General features: G+C 44.7%; 1 protein-coding gene across 1 annotated transcript in view; it reads left to right on the top strand.

Annotated features, from left to right (window-relative positions):
• The window catches only part of LOC146866927 (importin-9-like), an 80,911-nt gene that overhangs the window by 36,272 nt on the left and 20,617 nt on the right, over nucleotides 1–24,022 (top strand). The window contains exon 2 of the mRNA XM_085618324.1: nucleotides 16,085–16,146. Within this exon, the coding sequence (XP_085474450.1) occupies nucleotides 16,085–16,146 (62 nt within the window). The remainder of the gene's footprint in view (nucleotides 1–16,084; nucleotides 16,147–24,022) is intronic.

Here is a 24,022-nt window from a genome sequence, read left to right as displayed (position 1 = left end):
TTAGGGAAATGTTTGGTGTGGGCCCCCGGGATTTTTTTAAATTTCTACAGCTGAGAGATTTCCTGCTTAAAAAGGCTGGTGGGGCGGCAGGTTTTGGACAAGTACCTTTGATGGAATTGTTAACCAGTAGTGCAGGATCCTCAATTACACAAATATATAGATGCCTGCTGGAAGGAGTACCAGATGATCTAGATCTAGATAAGCTGAGATGGCAGGATAGGCTGGGGCTTGAGGATTCTTGTTTTATGAGCTCATTAAGACCTTACTTGATCTATATATTACACCTGCGAAGATTGTTAAATGGGGTGGAACTGAGGGGACTTCTTGCTTTAGATATGCAACCTTTGGTGTGGATTTAGTGCATTTTTTTGCCACTTGTCCTTGTATAGAATCTTTAGGTCGTGAAATTTCAGGCTTTTTACAACAGGTCCTTAATGAAGATGTTCCTCTGACACCTCAGCAGATGTTATTAGGGGTAAATGATTTAGTCGGCAACAAAGGGGGTAGAACTCGCTTTCATAGCAATGGCAGTTCTCAGGCTCTGTCCCTTCTGCCTGGCTTGATTCACAACCTCCAACCTTCCAGCAGTGGAAGGGACGATTTTTACAAATATATAATTTTGAAAAGGCACTTTTATGAAAGGAGAGGCAGAAAAGGCAGGATCAAAGGAAATAGGATCTGGGGCTCCCTCTCCTCCTTGATTGCGTCTTTTTATTTTTATAAATTGAAATTTTTTATTTTAGTCCATTCTGAAAATTCTGTTACATTATGTTAGTCTCTTGTTTATGATTTATTGATTATTATGCACATTGTATTACCTGATCTTTGCTTTTCAAATGAAATTACGGTTTTATGTTTGGATTATATGTACATGTAATTAACGCTGCAATTTCACAGTTTTTAGCAAAAAATAAAAATATAATAAAACCAAAAAAAACATAATTTACCCTGTCCTCCCTACACTTCCCACCCAGAAGAATCATGTCTTCCCCCATTCAATATTGCAAAACAACCACTGAAACAAAACATGTAAACATGGAGTTGCGCCTAGTTAGTCAACCATTATTGCCCTGATTCGTTGCTTGTTGGGATGCATCAATTCTCATCTGAGAGGATCCTCTGCTCTCTTCAGAGTCTCTTTAGAGTTGTGTTCTCTGGACTTGGTGTTATTGGTCCTGAGCAAGACCTATGGGCCCTGCCACAGGTGCCCTGGTGTCTGCGTGGGCTTGCACCCGCTAGGCGCCCATCCAGGTCTTTCCCCAGGGGACCATCGCTTATCAGGCATGGCTTGCCAGAGTTATTGCGAGGGGGTGCTCCTCCATCCAATTCGAAGCCCTGTCCAAGTGGTCAAAGAATATTGCTTTTCCCTGAAAACCGCTTTCAGTTTGGCTGGAAAAAGTAGCATATGCATCAGGCCCATGGCTCGCTTTTCTGCTTTACCTGATCGAACGATTTCTGTTGAGCCCTGACTGACCTTGTGTGATCCATAAAGATGAGGATTTTTGAGGACTCATAGGGTGTGTTGCCTTAAAAATGTTCCATTGCGCAGGGCCACGTCTCTGTCCTGGCAATTGTGGAGCTGGCTGATGATTGCCTGCAGCAGGCCCCCTGTGGTTGGCTGTCGGGAGAGCGCGTTTTGTAAGCGTGTTCAGTGATGAAGTAGGTGGAGATCTGGTCTGCCGGCAGGAAACTAAAGAGTGGTATTTCCAGGAATTTCTGCACGTTGGTGCTTTCAACACCCTCTAGGAAGTCAACAAATCTCTGTTTGTTTGGCAGGACGGGGGCCTCAGCATCTTCTATCTCTCCTGCCATTTCGGAGCATGTTACTTGTAGTTAGCTGACCATCTGTTGTAGTGTAATTTCTGGGTCTTCTAAGGCGGAGATATATCTCTCAGCATTTGTCACTTGGCCCCACGTGTTTTGCGGGTCCTGTTGGAGGAGTGAGACATCCTTGCTGACCTCACCAATTTTGGCCTCTAGGGTTAGTCTCTTGATTTTTTTAAAGATGTGTAAAGGGCTTTATTAACGACTGATGCCGATTTTGCAGCCTCTATAGGTATCCATGGTCCTACGGGGTCTGTGTAGTCTACGATGTGCGGCAATGGCTTGATGTATTTATCCAGCTTGTTTTGCCTTGAAGATGGTTTATACTTTGCCATCTCCAGATATTTGTCTGCGCGGGCCCGCTAGAGACTCCCCACCACTGGTGTTAAATAACAATGCTTATACTGTGGCACTGGGCCCGCTAGGCCCTCTCAAGGAAGCGGCATGAGTTGCTCAGCACAGTTCCGGCTCCTCAAGGCAACTGGGGCTCCTGCAGGGGGTGGGGAGTGGCAGTATTTTGGCCTTCCACAGCCACCTTATCATGAACGGATAGTCTATATTGCCCTCCTTGCGCTGATTGTGGCCTACTGGCCAGGGCCAGACTGGGAACCGAAACTGGCCCTGGCAAACTGCGAGGGGGTAGGGGGGGTGTGCCGCCGATCTGTTTGCTGGGGCCGGTTTCGGGCGATTTTGTTACAATGGGACAATTTTGCTGGCCCCCGGTAACAAAAATTGCCACCCAGGTGCCAAAACCAGCCCCCACCCTGGTGGCCCACTAGGGTGTGGAGCAGTGTTATGGTTTGCCACACAGTCCCTACCAATCCCCTGAGTTGGCTTTTTTGGTCAGTTTGATCTAAAGGTGGGTAGTAAAAGAAATTCCTTCAATAAGTGAACGAAATTCGAAATCCACTATTAAGTCCGCTGGTGGAATTTTGTGTCCTAAGCATAGTATGGTGGAGAACATTCTGCTGGTGTATGTAGCATTTCCTCCATCAATTGCAGGATTTTTCTTTTACCACCGAACACTATATAAGTTCTTCATTATAATTTAGTTGATATCCAGTATATTTTGTAGATAGCCATTTAAACATAAAAGAAACATTTGTAAGTAATTTATTTGGGACAATGCCCATAAAACATAAAAGGGTAATTAAAAACTACTGAATATAGCTATAAAACATGCTGAAAGGAGAGACCTTTAGGATATTTCAGATGTTTGACTTTTCCTAACTTTCCAGCATTTTAGTTAAATGTGGAATGGAAAATACCATAGTGCTGAAGGTGTCTCACGTTATCAGTTGTACAGTGGCTGCCATGTTACAAATACCCATATTCTTGAACTTGTGCTTTTAGCCATTTTGCTCTTTGGAATCGGTGTATTAGATGGAAGGCTAAAGAGTGGATTTCATGTGCAATGCACTCCCGATTTTTATAACAATGGGTTGTTTTACCATGACCATGCCTCTATTTAAATAAAATGGTTCAGGGTCAAGGTGCCAATTTTTAGCAAAATATACAAAGTTTTAGCCACTGATGGTTCAACTTTATCCAAGTATATCTCAAAACTAGGGGAGCACTTCCTATCAAGAGAGGCTTTAGTTTATGTGCCTATGATCCTGTCGGTTTATAGCATTACCATGCACTTATTTTTGTATGTAAGTCTGATCTTGCTTTCAACGTCCTGGGTATAGACTCTGGGTTGGTCCAAAGATCATGATTAGCAATCTGTCATTACACGGTTCGTTCATGTTTGAACCAGGCCAATGAGCCACTTCCAGTAAGGGACAATATTTCCTGCAGCACCTTCTTATATTGCTCTAGCTTGGGTGTGCCCCATTTCCCCGACCCAGTAAAATACAGGTTGCAACTGGACTAACCTGAAAGTATCCAGCATCTCAATGTCTAGATGTAACAGGACTATTAAGGTGCTGGAGGGTAGATTTAATAGATGATAGAGATCAAAAAGCTTCATCAAAAGCTTGCTCTGAATAGCCCCAGAACTCTGCTCCTTACAGAACAGCATTCTGGGCAATAGCTTATACGCCTCAGCAGTGGGAGAAATCAAGTGCCTGTTCATCCCCCTTACAAAGCGCAAGATTTGTCCCGCAAGTTGTATTTGGAGAGTGCTACTTCTGTGTATGTCCTTTGTGCCATTTTGTTTTCTGTTATGTCAATTCCTGGGAAGGTACATTCTCTCACTAGCTCTGTGAGGGGTGTTTCAAGTGTAAAGTAGTTTTTGAAGCCCTTTGTGATGGCAAAACATCATTAGGTTTTTTTTTAATGCTTTGATAGCTTTCCCATTTTGTTTGTACAAACTCCAATACTAGGCATTCCTAGTCCTACTCTGTCTACTTCTAAGTGTGTTATGCCTACTGTTCTACTGCAGCCTTTGCCTTAGGGAATTTTTCTTAATTATTTTTATTTTATTAACTCTTTTCTTACTTAAGTCTCTTTTACTTCTTGAGTTTAACACCGTTATTCACTTGTCGTTGAAGATGCTTTCAGTCTTAAATTTGAATAATGTTAAAGTTCTCAATTGCATATTTATTTAAAATATTTTGTTTTAATCCACCCTGTTTGACAGTGTAGCATATCATGGAGGTTCAAACAACTCTGAGCTCAATTTATCTTGACTTTTAACCACTTCCCACATTTCTGGCATTGTAAGTCAATTTAGGTAATGAGTATCTTCAACAAGGTACTCTTGCTCTCTTGGATCTCCTTAGTGTGTGCAGATCCTCCTCTGTGTCACTTGTATCACTGGATACTGTTTTTTCGATTATTGTTGGCGGTATACGTTCGATAGACGCACTTGATCTTAATCGCCTCTTACCATTTGGCCATTCAAATCCTCATATTTATCTTTTTCTCACTCGTTCCTTCATTTGGGTTATTCAGTTGCTCTTGTGATACTCTAATTGTTTCTTCAGTGGGTATTTCCACACAACTTTGCGATATTTCACAAACTTGTACTGGTGAGTTCTTGCTGTTTTTCTCCCCTCTCTTGTTTTTCCCGATGTACTGTCAGAGGAGCTCTTTGACTTTGCTCAAAGAACACTGTATCTTCATGCGGTCGCTTTACTCTGAGTTTGTGGTGCATGCACCCAGTTAGGTATCCCAGCACATTTGACAGCAGTGTTTGTGATTTAAGATGACTTGGTAGGAGGGGCCTTTCCACCTTGGTTCCAAACAGGACTTCCACAAATGCTTCTTCACCAAAGCCCAATCACCAGGACTAAGGTCATGGTACTGCTCCTGATGTGGATAGGCAGTGACCACTCCAACCTGGTGAGAAACAGAACGTACCACATCAGCCAGTCCTTTCCAGTAATTGAGTATCATGTCATCTGTGATCTTCACAAGTGCATTTGCAGGTACAGCAGGCAGTCTTATTGCACGTCCCATGAGGATTTTATTAGGTGATCATCCTGTTTTCCTGTCAGGAATACTTCAAAGACTCATCAGAACCAATGGTAATGAGTAGTAGAAGTAGAGGCACAAAGTATGACCAATTATGACTTCAGGGCTCCATTTAATTGCTCCACTGTTTCTGAAGCCTTGGGATGATCACTACAGTGTTCCACTTGGAAAGGCACACACAGCATTCTAAGGAATTCAGTATTAAAATGAGTGCCTCTGTCTGTCTCCAAAGAAACCAGAAATCCATACCTTTGTATAAGTTCACGCAACAGCAGTTTAGCTGTCATTTTTCCGTGTTGGGTAGGCTTCCACCTATCGAGAGAAAATGCACACTATAACCAGGACATAGCTCAGCACGGTACATACAGGCATCTTGATAAAGTCCAACTGCATTCTATTTAAGGGTCCACATGACCTTCCTTTGTGACTCATAGCTACTGGTGTTCTTCCTGCATGCATCTGTTGACATTTTACACATGTGTGGCACAACTCCTCTGCTAGGACTCTGAATCGGGGATTGAACCAATTTTGCGCAAACAACTTTACCAGTTGCATCCTTTCAGAGTCGCTTTTAAAATTCCATGTTTTAGCATGTTCTCAATCGCTGGTGTTATTACTGCTACTGTCTCTGGCATTATATTATAAGGTGGGGTTCTTGGGGAAAATTGCATTCGGCTTTACTGTAATTTTGACCGGTTCTGCACCTTTGATTAGTCCAATGTCTTTTCCTGAAAAGTCCCATACAGTAAATCCAGAGTTATCATGCACATCGGGAGGTAAATCCTCCACTATCCTCACTGGATATAATCCTACAGCTGTTCTTTGTCGAGCCGTTTCAAATTCAACATTTTCATCACAGTCCGGTGTGCAGTAACTAATGCAATTTAACTTGTACAAAAGATCCCTCCCTAACAGATTAACACAATTTGAATGAGTGCAAATTGATGATTCTCCTCAAATGAACCTATTTTTAAATGCAAATTCTCTGAATCAGGATTGGTTATTTGTTTGTTCGTAACACCTACAACTTGGGTCTTTATTCCCGAGAGGGGTAGGTCTAGGACTTCCGCTGTTCAAACAGTGGATTGGATCGCTCCGGTGTCAATAAGAAATTACTCTTGGTGGCCATTATCGTTTCCTTCTACAGATGGGCCACTTTGATCTACCTCTAGAACAGCGCAAAGTTGGCAACCTCCCCCCCCTCCCCCCCCCCCACCCTTTCAGGCACCTTAAATGTGAATTGTCAGTCAAAAATCTCGTTTTCCAACATGGGAACTTTTCCTTTCAAAAACGTAATCGCCTCATCATACTTATCACTGGTAAAAGTGCAGGAGTTTGCGCATATCTTGGAGGTTCAGAATATGGCCACTGTACAGCTATTTTGTATTTAGCCCACAAATCACTCTGTACTACAATGTCAAAATATTCAGATCTGTTCTCAGAACCTGCCAGCTTGTACAGGCCACTGTGCACGATTCTCTCTCAATTTCTGAAAATTGTTCTTAAGTGTTGCAATATCACCTGCAATCCGTGGTACATGCACATATTCTCCACCTGGCATCTCCCTACCAGGAAAAGTAAATGCTTTCTCTTCATCTGGGGCTGCTGGTGGTGGTTTAATATTTGCTTCTGCTGCATCTGATGGTTTCATTTCTTGTTTCTTTGTACACTTGCTTTCTAATCTGTCAAAATCATTCTATTTGCGTATGCATTTTACCAATTCCCCAATACATAACTTCATTCTTGAAGATCACATTGTCACATTAGCTTCATCTTTGTAATGGAACACTCCACTTCATATTTTCATGCTAATTCCGTTAATTTATCATGTGAAATAGCTGCATGTCTCATTATTTCTTTACTCAAATATATCAGTTCATTTTCCTAATAATTTTCAACATGGGGAATATCTAAACATCTCCTAATCCTTTCTTCTAATTCCACCTTTAATTTTGAAACACCTAATGGTCTTGCTCTTTTCTTTGCTAGTATAGGATCTCTCGGCACCTCAGTCTTTTTATTGTCTGTGGTTTCTTCAAACCCTGATGGAAAAATTCCACCCTCAAATGGTGAGGTCTCACTTTTGGCAACTGGTGTCGTAAAAACAATCCTTCCTTCCTTCTCTCAATGTTTGAACATTTTGCAGTGGTATCTATGCAACAGTATGTGAATTCTGCGATGTCTGCATGAACCCTGTCGCAGCTTCGCCTCCTACAGCACCTTGAGCTACGTTATTTGGGACAATATGGATCGGTGCAGTCGCAACTGCCTCTACCAATGTCCATGTTGACACCACTTGTGACACTGGCGCAGGAACAGTCAAAATTGAGACAGTAAAACCTGGAATTATTACAGCATGAGCCACTTCAGCAGGTATATTTGCAATTTGAAGTGCTGGAAATGATCGCTTGTTCTGAATTACATTCAGGTCAACAGGGCCTGAAGCCCCTGTAGCACTAGAAGCTATATCACTATCAGTATTTGTTGTAGGTGCCACATGTGGTGGAACTGAAGCCAATAAAGCATCCAGAACATCATCCACGAATCGCTATCAGTGTCCATTTTCTTTGCAGCTTCTTCATCATTTGTTTCCAATTTCTTTTAGTCTTTTCTGTGGTCACGACAGGGTACATTCTAGCTTCCTCGATTATACATTTTCTCCACCTTTGCTATTCTTTGTCCTATTGAGCATCTGCATAATTTCGCTTACGTCTTTGTCCTGTTCTGATATTTTTCTTTATCACGTGCTGCTGTCTCCCAAGCATTACATGCTTCTTAATGTGAGGGTCTAGGAGGTGGTTTCATATTGTATAATTTCTCCTTTAAATGTTCAATAACCTCTAAATCAAATGTACCATTTTGTGGAAATATAAATGAACTCTAATTTTCAGTAATCTTGCACCATTGACAAAGCCACAAACCTGCATGAAACCGTACATTTGTCGTCATGTAACAAACTGGCCTACCTTCTGGTGACGAATATTCACTTTCTTGAACTATATCACCTCTAATCCAAAAGTTATGAAACATTTCATTTTTGCAATAATTCAACAAATGATGTGCAATGATTAAGTTCAAATTTCGGGGTTTTGATTCTGGTTCTAATTCCGTATACTTCAATCTTTCTCCAATCATGTCACAGCTTAATATTTGAGTTCTCATCAACCAGTCTCAGCAAGGCACTTCACAACAGCTGTTTTATCCCAGCATGGCACTCTGTCGTCATTAACCAATAACAGCTCGACTCTAATGCCAGCTGACCAATCTCAGCATGGCACCCTATGACGTACTCCTGACTCCTTTCATCGGTTCACCTTCCTTTTCAACTTTCTCGTACACAAATTCTACAACTCTAAGCATAATAAACAACTAACTTTTGTCTGCTCCACTTAAGAAATTCCAAATCATTCATTTATACAAAAATTATCGGAAGTAAGGTTTTAACACCCTCCGACTTCCCTAATCTTACACATACGCAAATGAAATCTTGACCAGCGGGAAATTACTCCAACTATGTAGTTTCTCCTTTTGGCAATAGGCTCCACTAACCCCAATCAATATTAGTACAATCACATCATTGTTATAGTCCCTATATCAATTGTGCAATTCGAAGATATCTTACAATTGTGCACCACAAATAACACCACAGTTTGAACTGCTTATCTATTCTGGGATCTTGTACTACTTCGAGTCCGATAACTACTTCAACTACTTAAACTGCTCAACAATTTACGCTTACACACTACTATTCCCAAGCACAACAAAACATCACGACCAAATCTCAACAAAGACCATAGCAACACATAAGCTTATTGATACTCCCACTACTGCAACCACCTTCGAAACCGCAACGCCGTCAATCTTAAAGCTTCGGCTTTGGTCTTAAGGACATGGGCATTTCTCAACTAGGACTAATTATTAAAGATCCTCTCTCGTGACATAAACTATACTCTGCTACCACTGTTGGACCACATGGTTTCACTGTCACTTACCAGTCATGAACCCTGCGTACAGGTTGATGGATCTTTGATGTCGACAGAAATGTGAGGAGGGGTAGTTAGTATAAAACAATATCAGTTATTTCTTTTAGTTCAGTCAAAAGAGTTACGTTGAGCTAAAGGGTTTCATTTTCAAATATTTTAGTTTCTCATTCTTTAAGATTTTATTTTCTAAATCTCATTATCAAAGATTAATATCAATCAATTATTTGGTAATAACGTAAATCAATATAGCAAATCAATAAGGAATTGATACAATAAAAATGCAACAAGTGTGTTCCATAAATAAACTTCCGTATTCTAAATAAATCGGTATTAATGCAAGAAGGATTAAAGGTGTCAGCTCAGATACCCATGAATGTTCCCGATAGAGAATCAAGCATAAAGCATTAGCATAATACGCTGGATAGTATCCTCAGCTCTAATAGCAAATCAGGAAGTGAGACTTCTCGTAAGGAGATGTCCAAGACAACCCAGTAAAGAGTATCCTCTTGAAGAGTCTGGGACAGGGGACTCTCTAGTCTAAGATCACACACTAATTAAATGCACATTTACTTTGTTGCAACAAATATATTCTTTCTTCTTCTTGTTGACTAATTGGATTTCAGCACACTCCTGGAAACAGGCTTACCTCATATTCTCACCAGAGTTTAATTGTCTTTTAAGCATGTGTATGTGAATCATCCTCCCTGTCGTCTACATCATTTGTAAAGAGAACTGTACTATCAGTCGTCTAATACAACAAATGTCTGATAATTAGTTTATAAACAGTAGCTTTCAAAATTACAACGTCTGCAGCAAAGAGAAGAAAAACATCTTGCACAACGGTTGTGAAGTCTGAAAAAACAAGCTTTTCGGTATTCATGTCTTATTTCATTCACAGGGTCTGTGGTTACGTCAAATTAATAAACTATACTTCATTTCTATGCAACATGCCAATAGTTTTGAAGTATTAATGACTACTACAATTTTTGCACTTAACACTTCATTTTTAAAGATAAAACTCTGCACATTATATTTTAATAAAGAATTTAACAAATAAGTAACTTCTCGTCAGCAACCGGGACCAACTTGGTTGATGTATCTGACCCACTTTCCATCACAGCCAGCCTGAAATTGTGCCTAGGTAACTGTCTACCGGCCCATAATATTATCGCTCTGTGCTTTTTGGTGTTATTGTCCTTGAAATCTTTAAAAATTCATATCTCCGGTTCTCTTTATTGGGTTTTTGTCATTTTGGTGTCATTTTGTTTATTACACTTTACTCTATTTCTAATTCGGTTAGGGATTTTTATTCGGCATTTTGACTTTGTTACTATTTGCTGCTGCAGGAATACTTTTCACATTGCCCTAAGTTAGGCTGGTCTGCTCTGTGAAATAGCTACCGAGTGATTGAGCTCAGGTTAATTTAGTGATTATTCCTTGAGGTGGATAGTCAACTACCCCAAATACAATTTCTTACAGTACCTTTCCGCAATGTCGAGGTGTTGGGGAGATGGGCACTTGGACTAAATTCCTCTTCGACGTTGGCAGCCACCCAATCGTCACTTGTAGCCCTGGCCATGCATCCTGTCTGGCATCCCAAAGAGTTGAGTACTGATAAACTGGTCTTGCACTTATAATGTATTTTTTGTTGCATGTAAAAGGAGGTTCCCATGTTTGTCATTGCCTTTGCAAATAACGTCACACCCTTAAGTCGTGCACATAAGAATGAAGCTTTGTAGGGAGGGCTGCGGTTGCCTCAGGAAGAGAAAGAGTAACCCAACTAGTTGGAAAACAGATAAAGAACCCTTACCATGCTATGTTTCATCATTAATGCCTTTGGTTGCCGGATTTTAATATCGAGCCTTTAAGCATTCACATGCGTTTTCTTAGTGGTGCTTCTCTGTACATCCCTTTATACCACCCCCACCACCTGTGGGTCTGAGTGCGCTAACACATTTAATATGCTTTTTGGATTAATGTGCATCAAATTCACTCCTCTTAAAGCTGTACTGTAGGAAAGTAGGAGCTGCTTTTATGGATACCCCCATGTTTTGCCTGGTGCTAAGCTGTTTTGGCTAGTCTGACTGGGATCCTGCTAATCAGGACCCCAGTCTCTCTGCTTTCTCCCCTAAATTGTTCTGTTCAGTACTTGGGTACATCCCAGATTGGTTACTGAGGTACTCTTATTAGTCCCTAGTATATGGTACCAAGGTACCCATGGCATAGGTACCCCAGAGGTCCCCCATGGGCTGACGCATGTATTATGCCACCCATGGGAGACCATTCAAGCTGTAACTATAGGCCTGCCATTGCAGCCTGTGTAAGCTGATGCTAGCACCACTTACGAAAGATATAGGTTTCCTATATCTAGGGTCACTGCACTTAAAACCTATAAGTCACTCCTATAGCAGGCCTTTGCAATCCTAAAGGCAGGGTGCTTGGTTCGAAGTGTGAGGGTGCCCCTGCATGAGCAGGATACCCCTACAGCCTACGGAGTCCATTCTCCTGGGTTGTAAGTGAAACAGCCATATACCATACAAGGGGGCACCGCGTAATTACGCGACAACCCTCTTGAAACTGGCTGCAACGATTCCTATCATGTTTGGTATCAAACATGTTGGAATCATACCCCCACACCGTAAACGGTGTGAGGTATGATTCCAAGCACCAGAACACCTCTGTTAGGCTCTCAGTGCTCCCGGCACCAGTCTTCTAAACCCGGACAGCACAACATGGTTGCTTCCGACCAGAGACCCGATTCTGCCCTCCTGCTGCTGAGCCAGGCTCGAGCAGGCGAAAGGCAGAACAATAGGTATCCTGTCACAGGGAGTTGTGACCACTTCCCAGACAGGATTTAGTGTATTGGGGCCAGGTGGGTGTCCTTGCCAGCGCCACTCAGTCTGCATGACGGGCACATTTGGTGCCTCCTTGCATAGTCCAGTTAAAACCAGCTCTGGGAGCCGCTGGCTCCTGCTCTGGCGCGAAATCGGACAAAGGATATGGGAGTATCCTCCCCACTGTACACTTCCTCCCTTGGGAGGGAACCTTAAATCGTCCAAACCCTTTCCCTAGTGTACTTAAGGGCATAACTTTGGGTAGGTCACAAGATTCGTCATGGAACACGATTCAATTCAGACACCACTTCAACTTCTACCATCTGGGCACTCTGGACTTCGCTGGACTACATTTGGGCTCGACTTTGTCCCCCTTTCAGTCTGCTGCATCGCCTGTGTACCATACAGGAACTTTCCAAGGCCTGTGGGCACCAAAGACACCTGAAGAAATCTCCCTTGGAGAGGAGGAGTCTCTTCCCTGCATCTGATTGTAACGCAACGAAGCTGACCGGTCTGCTGATCCTGAACTCCCAGGGACTCAGAAAGGCTCGGCAACACAGGTGGGGGTTCTCCACATCTCTCGAGGCCTGCTTGGCCCTCTCACCACCAAGTTTGAGGCCAGTATCCCCCAGAGGAGCTGCAGTAACCGAACCTCTGTGCACTGCGTCGACTTGCCGTTGCAAAGACTCGTTGGCTACCTTCCACCAAGATCTTCGGGCTCCAAGTAGCCCCAGCCTCGAGCATCTCCAGTGACGAGAATCTTCGTCTGCATTGTTTGTATCGTGGCCTGCATCTTTTGGTGGGACGCTTAAGGTCCTCTCTGGACACCAGTGCCTCCGTCCTGTGGGTCCATTTGAGGGTCATCTTTGTTTCTTTTGGGCTCATGATTGCTTGGGGCCTGCCCTGACTCCCATGCTTGTGGTGAGTCCACTGAGCCTTGCTGATCCTGACATTGCACCTTCTTCGACATCCATGTTGTTTGCAGTTGCCAAGGCTTGTTGGTGCATCAGATGGACACCGACCCATCAGCTCTCGACATCCGACGTGGGACAGCTCGTGCACAGCTCCTAGTCTTCATCTGTGTCGCCTGGTCCTCACAGCTGCAGAGTCAAGGTCACTGTCGACTCTCCTGCAACACTCAACATTGGTGGGCATTCGTCTTCAGGTCTCCAGATCAATCTTGTGTGACATAGACACCGTCCCCTCTGCTTGCAGGTACCTAACAGCTAGAATTCACCTTCGGATTCCACTGGACACTTTCTCCTTCTCCAGCAGTGACACTTTCCTGAAGTCCTCCATTGGTTTCAACGGCGGTTTCTGACACTACTTAACACCTGTGCACCGAGCTTCCCTGGTGTAGGTAATGTGGGTGCTAGGGTATCCACAGGTGGGGTGTCGCTCCAACCTTCTGTCTTCCACTGGAAAGGTCCTTTTTCTTTAAAATTGCAACCACGACTTGCACGTTGATTTGTACAGAGAATGCAGTCCTGTTCCCACACTGCACACTATCTCCGTGGGGTTCCTAGTCACTCACCTTTTGGTGGTTTCTTGAGGGCCTGGCACTTCTACATCCTCTAGACATTGTCTTGACACAAGTCGTGGTTCTTATACCACTTTCTTAATATATGGTTTGGTCTCTCCCTGGGGTTCACTGTGTATTTTGTGCTATTTATGTGATTTGTATGCAAAGTATTGTGTGCATTGTGCATATCTCTGGGTAGGAGATATCTAAACATGTTAGTGATCATTATATAATAAATATATATTTTTATAAATACCTTGTGTGGTTCTTTTTCATTTAATCGATACCTAGAAGATTGCATTCTGGTAAAACAAGCTGCTTTACACTTCTTCTGGACTAAGCCTGAAGGCTGCTCTCCACAGCTACCACTTAGAGAGCTTTTTAAGGTTGTCTTAGACCTCCTAATTCACCATAAGGGTTTTCTGGACTTATGCAGTCTGTCAACTTACATAAGTGTATCATATACCAGGCTAGCCACTCACATGCACAGCTTACAATCTTCATTTCCATATATTTTCCAGTCTTTCAAGGGAGCAGGAGAGTTTTACTCTAAACCGTAACTCTTTCAGAACAGTTTGGTCAGTTGTTGTGGCAATGGTAAAATCAAAGGAGGCGAGGGAAGCCAGCATTTTGTGCATTTTAAGACTTTATCCCTGTACTCAATGTGTTGCTCTATATGACCATTGAGGTGCATCTTCGACACATGGCTCATGTAGCCAATACCAATTTATTGAAAGTTTCTTTTCAAGCTTCATGGAAACATTTGATAAGGGTAAATGGAATGTGCCAAATGTGTGGGTAGTGAAGGGCACCCACTTTTAGTGTGGGTATAGTCGATCTTGATGATACGCCAAAACCTCAGGTGATTGGACTGCATTCGCAGATGCACTGGAAGGCCGTCCAGAGGGATGTTTGAATTTAAAAGACCTGCTACCAGGTCAAAATTATTGCATTCTTCTTTTCCGTCCTGTGATGCAGCAGTGTAGGGGTGGACGAGGCCTTGAATGTGTAGAGGGGTCCTTGTGAGTGGAGTAATGCTGTCCCCACTCTACTCTTTCACATGCAAAACTGTCATACAACTGATATATTCCCAGCCCACACAACCTTGCGATGTGATCCTGCCAAGTGACTGACTGCCAAGCCCTACAGTCTTTGTCATTCCTTTGACTTGTGACAGAATCTGAACGAGTCCAAGCCGCCTTTCAGAGGCATGTGACTGAGCCTTACCTAATACTACCGGTCTTTTACAGGCGATGCCAACATGTGACGAATGTTTCCTCAACCCTGCCTGCCACCCCTGCTCCCACTGTACCTCTCTCTCTTAAGTGATACTTACCTGTGACTGCAGTGTTTGCCAATTGTCAGGAGACATTGTCAGTCTGGTATTTTTAGCTAGCAACGCCGTACCTTCTGCCGCTTGTATTTTTTTCAATTGAAAAAGTATACACCCAAGTCTCAAAATGCGAATTTGGCTAAAGGACTGGTTGCGGTTAGTACACTTCACATGGCACCACCTATCAAATTTGTCTGATAGGTGCTCTGCAGCCCCACCTTCAGATGCGGAATAGGAAGGGGCAGTCCTACATGCAATAACACAGATGGTAATACATGTCAGACAAACATTGCTGAAGTAATGAATGCATGGATTATTGGCATTACACACCAATGAGAACTTGAGCATTTCTGTCCACACTTTCATCCATTCACAGTACATAGGGTAGATCATTCGCTAGTACGCGAGAACGAGGTCAGGGACAGCTGGCTTTCAAAGCACTGATGCAGACCCCCCTCTCATGATTCGGCTCGCCACATTTGCATGACTTCCTTGGCCTCAGCTCTTCATTAGGTCTTGCAAAGGCCTTGTTCTTCTTAGGTGCAAGTTCCGACTAGCTGTTTTCCATCATGTTTCAAATCTTTGAGGCAAACAATAATGCATCGCCAATCGGCATGAACCCTGTACCTCAGAGCAAACCACGTTGCCTCAGCTTTCTTTGTCAGTCGCCACTGTTCACATATAGTTTTCTCCAACTCACACGTCCAGACTTCAAAAAATATATATATTTCTCCCGTTCTGAACAGGATTCGGTAGACCCATTCACAGCCATTGTTTTAGTTTTATGAAACTTTGTCATGTTAAGCACAACAAAATGTTAATAGAGACACTTTGGTTTTGAAATCTTCACACTGTTGCTTTTCTTGGCTCCATCGTCTTTTTTTTTTTTTTTAAAGAATATTTAATTTTGTTTTCGGGTGGGTTTTAAAAAAAAGCAGTTACAATGGAAAATTACAGTATTGATGATGAATTCTCGGAAGGGAGCAGTACTTTAGTAATCTGACAATCCTAGAAAACTACATTGTGAACTTCATTTTGCACATAACCAGTAGCAGCTTTGAAGTCTGTGCGCGCTGCATACAGAAGGGAATGTCTGATTCGCAAATCACTTTCACCATTTGTACAAAACTCTATTCACTTTGGCTTTTCTTTCTACTCCTGTTTGCAGAGTTCGGAGTTCATTTGGCGGAGTTGACTGTCGACCCACAGGGAGCACTTGCCATTCGACAAGTGAGTCCGAGTATTATTACATGTATATATTTACTTCACCTCCATCTGTGCGTGTTCATCACATCTCTAAATACAAATTACTCGTGGAGAGGTAATGTGCTCACGACCCAAGCTTTTACAGTACATCAGTGTAATGTCAATCAACAATTCAGGTGCATTAATGATGCGCTAATCTTACACCTTCCCGTACAAATTTGTTGCATAGCATCAACTACCCCCCCGCCCCCTTATCTAACATTTGCAAAACCCCCATCCAGCGATCATAGGGCAGCACATGATTATAGTATACAAATAGCATTACATTCCGTAGTATACGGGGTCATTAGGGTATACGATATGCAGACATCACAATTACTGCTTAAACTAGGAGGGTAGTTTAGCCTCCTACCACTATGGCAGGTACCCAAAAACTCACCCGTCCCACTATCCAGCATCACTACTCATTTGCCACAATTTCACTGCAATTCGACAATGCCTCAGATTCTGCCTGTGAGGACCACGAGCGGGCTCTAGGACTGTTCTCCTTCCTGGTTCCCCACCCCCTCCCTGGCCCTCTCCCTGAACTGTCTCGTTCCCCAGGAGAAAGACAGTCAGGGGTCCCCAGATGTCTTTCGGCCGTGATTTTATGGGTAATATTTCGGCATAATAATACATGTGATCTTGCCACGTGAACATCGTATTTATCCATTCCTTGAACTTAGGAGCGCTCCCCCGTCCCCATTTGCATGCTACCTTACGTTTCGCTAGGAGCAAACCCATTGCCAAATATTTCCTATGCACTGTTTTTATGTCCTGAGTGAGCCCTAGAAGAGCCATGAGCGGGTTCGGGGATATTTGAGCACCTATCATTTTGGACATCCCGTCAAAAACCTGTGTCCAGTAGGCAGCCACCTGAGGGCAGCTCCACACTAAATGTATGAAATCTGCTCCTTCCCTTCCACATCTTGCACAGTTGTCATGTTCCCGCAGTAGCAGTTTGTGCAGTTTGACCGGAGTATGGTATAATCTATGCAGAAATTTTAAGTGTATGAGGCGTAGCCTACTATTGCCTGTGACCTCCTCCGTCTGCTTGCAACTAATTTCCCATAGCTCGTCTGTCAGTGGTATATCTAGGTCGTTGTCCCATTCCCGTCTGGTCCGTGGAGTTTGGGGAGGTGGCGCTTTCTGTATGTGTTTATACAAGAGTGATGTGACCTGTCGTGGGGCTTCCGCCTGTAATAAGTCATGTAGGGGTGCAAATATATCTGGCTCTTCGGGAAATGCAGGGGTTACCGCTTTTACGCTTTGCCTAAGTCGAATATACATAAAGGTGTCCATGGTTGTGGGCACGTGTGCCAAAGAATTGTGCCCTAGAGCGAAATTGTCCCCCGATATATAGATCCCCCCCCCCCCAGGTAGTGTAATGCAGACCATCAAGCAGTTTGCGGCATATCCCCTCATTTGTGACTTGCAATAAGGGATTACGTAGCAGGAGCATCCTAGGGGAATACATCATGGGGGCTCCTAACCTGCGCGCAATCTGTCTCCACGCAGCGAGAGTACAGTCCACCGTGGAGGGGTCTCGCTCTCGCTCCTTCGCCCTAGTAAAGAGGTAGCCCTCTGAAGGCATCGGCGACATATAGCCGTCTTCCACCACCAGATGAGGCATGAAGGGAGGCGGGTGAACCCAGTAAACTGCAAAATGTGCCTGCGCACAATAGTAATAGTACTCAAAATTGGGAACATCGTATCCCCCCTGTTGGTACGGCAACATCAATGTGGTTAGGCTGAGCCGCGCCTGTTTCCCACCCCATATAAGTCTTATAAGTTGTGTCTTAAGTGTGTTAAAGAAGGACCTCCTGGGATGGTATGGGATGTTGATTAAGAGATACAGGCATTTAGGCATTTAGGTAGTAGAATAATCTTAATAAGGGATATCCTCCCTGCCATTGACAGTGGTAGTCGTATCCATTTGGTGATGTTGTCTTGTCAATATCTACGCCATAATTCGCACGCATCCCTGGTTTTATGTACCCCTAGGTATTTTAACTCCTCACTCTCCCAAACCAGGGGATAATTCAATTGTGTGGTAGGGTTTTGTGCGTGAGGGGGAATACTGCATATTTAGTCCAATTTATTTGTATTCCAGAAATGGCGCTGAATTTGGTTATCTCCCTCAACACAGGATTAAGATTCTCTTGAGGCTATTTGATATACAGGGTCATATCGTACGCATAGAGGGAGATAAGCAATTGTCTAGCAGGATAAATCAGGGATCTCTCATTGTGATGCTGTCGTAGCTTTGCTGCCAAGGGCTCGATGGCCAAAGCAAATAAAATTGGGGATAGCGGACATCCCTGCTTCGTGCCTCTGGAAACGGTAAAGTGAGAAGAACGTGCACCATTCAGCAGGACTGTGGCTATCGGCCGCGTGTACAGCAGTTTAACCGAGTTCAAGAGGGTAAAGGGCATCTCCATGTAACTCAGATTTCCCATCAGGTAATCCCACTCCACTGAATGAAACGCCTTGGTGGCGTCCAAAACCGCCACCGCTGAGCAATTGGGATCTATGTCTTGCAGTACTGCTAAAAGTGTTCTAAGGTTGTGGGATGTGGCATGATTTGGGATGAATCCCGCCTGATCCGGCAACACCAATCTTTCCATCGAAAAACTGAGGCGGATCGCTAAAACCTTTGCTAGGATTTTAGTATCACAATTCAGTAAAGATAGGGGTCGGTATGATTCACAGTGTAGCGGGGATTTGCCGGGTTTTAGTAGCGTGGTTATTTGAGCCTCCCGCATGGTTCTCGGTAGGCTGCCCCCCTCTAACGCCGCATAGAACACTTCTTTCAAGATGGATGCTAAAATTGGTGCGTAGGCTTTATAAAATTCTATTGGCAGGCCGTCTGAGCCCGGGGCTCGCCCTGATTTCATATGCATTATTGCCTCAGTAATCTCGTCCACCTCCAATTCCAAATTCAGAAATTTTTGTTGATTAGGTCCTAACCATGCCAATGCTCTGTCCTCTAAGTATTCTGGCAAATCAAGCGGGGTGCCAGTGTTTTATATTACTCCCTGAACGTATTGAGTTGATCAGAGAGGTTTCTATATATGGTCCCCTGTGCATCTTGTATCTCCGCGACAAAGTTTGAGAACTTGGGGGGGGGGGGGGGGGGGTCTAATCATGCGTGCTAAAACCTTCCCTGGACGATCACCTTCACCATAAACCATGGCCAGGTATGGTTTCCCTCAGAAGTTACTTTCCCTGCTCGTCGTTTCCTCGTATTCTGTGAGTGTTTCCCGTATTTTAGCTCTATGTGCCCCATCATTCGGGTGTGCCTGAAGCTCTGTTTCTAGCGCTTTAAGTTCCCCTTCCAGGCTATGCAGGTCCCTGCGTAGAGTTTTGAGTATGCCCCCACCCTTTGAGATACACCATCCCCTGGCCGTGACCTTAAATGCCTCCCAGACAGCAGTGAGGCTGGAAACAGACTGCACATTCCGTTAAAAAAATTCCTTAATTTCCCGCTCAATTTCCGTCCTAAAAACTGTGTCTTGGAGATGCAGGGGATTGAGACGCTAACTGTTATACGGGGTGTGGCTTATCGGGGGCTGCAGCTCCATCACCACGGGGGAATGATCTGAATATGTGTGAGCCACATGGGTTAAGTGTACTAGCCAATGCGCCATCCCGACTGATAACATAAGTGGTACCTATCGTTTGGATTTTGCTCCATAGTAAAAGCAAAGTATGTGGATCGTCAGTATTAGGTCCGTAATAATTCGCGAATGTCACGTCATATGAGTTGAGCCTCCCCCATACCAGGCAGTACCTCCCGTTAGTATCAGCTTCTGACCCACTGGGCATGAACCTCACTCCTCGTTTGAAAATGGCCACTCCCCGAGAGTAACGAGTAAAATGCAAAATAACGATATGAGGCCCATTTCGCAGCAAATTGAGGTACGAGTTCCGCATTCAAGTGTGTTTCTTGCAGCAGTGCGACTGCGATGCCATGTCTTAGTAGCCTCGTACCTGCCTCTTTTTCCTAGGGTTATTCAGACCCCGTATATTCCATGATCATACATTTAGATTGTTAATATCCCGTGTGATGTCTGTCATGCCTTCGTCTATCGTGACTGCGACTGAATACTATATTGCCCCTGCTAACCAACTGGGTAGATAACAACATTGCATCAAACATAAAACACCCTCCCCCCACCCACTCCGGCATCCCCAACTCGCCGGGCATACGTACCCTCCCTACTGTTAAGAACCTTCAGTCCAACCAATACTGTCCCTCCTTGTAGGAGATTTGGGGGAACACCCTCGAGGGAGAGTCACTAGGGGCTCACGCCGTACCCACTCTCCTCCACTGTTGCACCTACCCGCTACACCGCTGCATCAGCGGGCAGCCATGGCAGGAGGGAGGTGAGAGTCCGGGCGGAACAGATAATAATGATATATAAACTTCAATACATCACCAATGTAGGCCAGTTCCTCGGATTCAGATCACCAATGCTGATCACGCGTGTTTCGGTAGCAGTTGCTAGTCTTAGTCTGGATTTGATAGGGGAGACTGGGATCTGGAGTGTTCTTGCCTGCCCGTTCCGGCAGATGCAGCTCGACGATTCCGTTTGAGGTAGTCCTCTGCTTGTTGTGGGTTTTGGAAGAAATGTTGCCTCCCCTGGAGTGTTACCTTTAGTTTCGCTGGGTACATCATAGCGTAGGGAATCAATTGCGCCTGTAGTTTATTCTTCACAGCAGTGAATTTGCGCCTTGCATCTTGCACGGTTTGCGTGAAGTCTGGAAAGAACGATAGTATGGTGTTTTCATAGTGGACTTGTTTCTTCTCTCGAGCAAGGCGAAACACCGTGTCTGTCACTGTAGTTTAAAAAACGTGCTATCACTGGGTGAGGTGGTACTCCAGGGGGTGGGCGGACAGCCAGGGATCTGTGCGCTCTCTCCACCGTGAGGTGGGCAGAGAAGGAGTCTCGACCGAACAGCTCCACGACCAATTTTACAATGAAGTCTTCCATGCAACCCGTATTGGTCGATTCCGCCAAGCCCAGGATGCGCACATTGTTTCTTCTGGATCGGGCTTCTAAATCCTCGTTCTTATCTGCAATTATTTTGAGCAATTTATCCATCTGCGAAACATGTTCTTTGTTTGCCGTGGCGCCATCCTCCAGGTCAGACACTCTATCTGCTTCTTTGAGACGTTGTTCATGGTGGTCTAGTTTATTAACAACTGAGTACATACGTGTATTCATGGTATCTATTTTCTCAGCGATGGTTGTGAGGCTTTGTTTCATGCCAAGTAGGAGCGCCTTCCAATCTTCCTCCTGAGTGTCCATGCTATCCTAGTCTGCGTGATCCGCCGAGCTGGACCTGGGTGTTTTGCGTGTTTCAAATGGCAATTTTGTCTGCTTGGTATTGGTACGCCCCATGCCGAGACTTAACGGGGCGCCCTCGGGCGTAGTGTCGGTATATACCGTCACTCCCTAGACGTCGAGATGTATCTGGAGGCTGCCCCAGTAAGTCCTTCCCAAGAGCGCCCAGGACGTAAGCCTGTCAGAGCGGCACAGGTGTTCGGCGTGTTGGGCCCACTGTTCCCTCCAACCCCCACAACTGTATTGCTGAGCTGTCCGTCCCCCTTACTATTCCGGGCATCGGCCCAACCTTCTCTTTGTGCCTGCTCCTCGCATGTGCTGGTGGTGCTATGAGGCGGTATGTCACAGTGTGAATCGTTGGCAATGCAGGAAGCCACCACTAGATGCGCCGGAGATAGTCGGGACTCGCAGCCTTAATCCGTGGCTGTCAGGAGTGCCGCACCGCCCCCCGCAGTCAGCCGCCAACGGTGCCAGAGGGACTCCGCACCTCACTCAAAATGGCCATCACGCAGCGTATTCTTTATGGGTATTTGCAGGATGCTGCACACGATCACAGAAGGGAGAGGCTCCGCTGGGTCCCCGCCGCACACAGTTATGCTTGGGTAGGTCACCCGCCAGCGTCTACTATTGCAATATCTTGTGCTGGTTCCCGTGGCGCCCGTCAGTCAAAATGGCGGCTGACTCCCCCCCCCTCCCCCCCGGGCTATGGCAGCTACACCTGATCAGGGGACGGTGAAGATCTCCCGGGCCAGGCGCTATACTGCGCAGTGTCCTTAGGCAGGGGATCCGGCAGAGGCACCCGCCTGGGAGGAGCACAGTGCTATTACGGCATACAGTAGTATGACGGGCCGGCAAACCACACCCGCCCGCAGGGCCCACGCGACCCTGGGCTCGCCTAGCCGTCACAGCCGTCTTCCTACACAAGGCCGGAGGGTCAGCCGTCCGTAGGGACCGTCATCAGTCTGCCATTTCGTCGCGATCGGTCTCCTTCGTCCAGAAACGGCACCGCCGTGATCAGTGGCGATTCCGGTCTTGTGTGATGTAGAAAACAGAGCTTAGTTTTAGCCAAGGATGGGGCTTAAGGATATTGTTCCGCTCGGCAGGGCAGGAGCCTCACTGGTGTGCGGCCATCTTGGTCGCGCGCCACCTAGCGCCCCCCCCCCCCCCCCGATCCTATGAGAGTTAACCTGTCATTCTGAAGGCTGCGCAAGCCAACAAATACTCGGAGAGAGCCCACCAGAGCCGAGCAAAGGGTAACTTCTGGCTCTATGAGCCTGTGCATGAGATCAGCCTTAAAACTATTTGGCATGTAACAAAGCTTTCCAGAATATGATGAAGTGGGCATCCTGCGTCCTAAACCACCAGAGGCCTTGAAAGCCTGTTGATATCTTGGACAGTCGGGAAGGTTAAGGCTCTCTTTGGTCTTATTCATTTTCGAAGTATTCATGGAGATCCTCGCTTTCTTGTCATTGCGTAGGAATTCAGAGATGTGTTTGCCCACGGTTTTAAAAAAGGATGGGGGAAGGAACGTCTGGGAGCATACTGGAAAATAAATTAACCAGTGGAGCTGTTGTCATTTTGACAGTTTCGGCCCAACCCCACCAGGTAACAAGTTTGGGAGACCAAGCGTTCAACTTTATTTTTTTATTTTGGTCAGTGTTTTATTGTCATTAATGGTGATTGAGTTTTTCACGTCTCTACCAAACCAGATACCTACATATTTAAGGGCTTCTGGCGCCATTTCAAACTCAAATAGTCTATCACTGAGGAAGTACAGTGGATATTTAGTGGTAAGACCTCGGTTTTGTCCCTGTTAAGGGAGCAGCCTGACACGGAGTGCCTCTCTAGCTCCTGCATAATGCGGGGAATGACCCAATCAGCCTCCTCGGTAAATAACAGAACGCCCTCCGCCTATGCACCTACCAATTGCCTGCAAGAGCTGAAGTTAATACTGTTAATATCGGGATTATACCCAAGTGTCGCTAGCAATGGCTCAGTAACCAGCAGAAAGAGAAGTGGGGAAAGTTGGCTTCCCTGGTGGGTACCTGCGACAGTTGGGAGAAAAAGTATTTCACATGGAAGCGTTTCACCCAAGTACATGAGGGTATACGACTGCATAGAGAAATAATTATTAAAATGGAGTATTTTTTTATTACATTTTTTGAAAAATAACATTGGTACGTGATAAATCTCAGAGAGCGGTCAGATAAGCATTACATTAAATACACCATTGTGAATAGAAGAGTTGAATGATGAGCCCAGCGTCTGATAAGACACGGGTGGTGTAGAAGCTACAATTTTTTTTTAATGAAATTAGAAGCATTTGAATACACAAAATGTTGGACCCAATTGGCCTGTCAAAGACTAATATAGTGAAACACCTTTGGCTTGGTAAGTGAATTTACTTTTTGGTAGAATATGGAATGTGGATCGGCGTACCTAGAGGGAGGCAATAATTCTTACTGGAAAGTGGCATATAAAGGGGATACACAGAGAATGGAAGTTAAGAG

The sequence above is a fragment of the Triturus cristatus genome, chromosome 1_2 (genome assembly GCF_964204655.1).
Source record: "Triturus cristatus chromosome 1_2, aTriCri1.1, whole genome shotgun sequence".
NCBI classification, from domain to species: Eukaryota; Metazoa; Chordata; class Amphibia; order Caudata; family Salamandridae; genus Triturus; species Triturus cristatus.
This window is presented reverse-complemented; position numbering and strand designations above follow the sequence as displayed.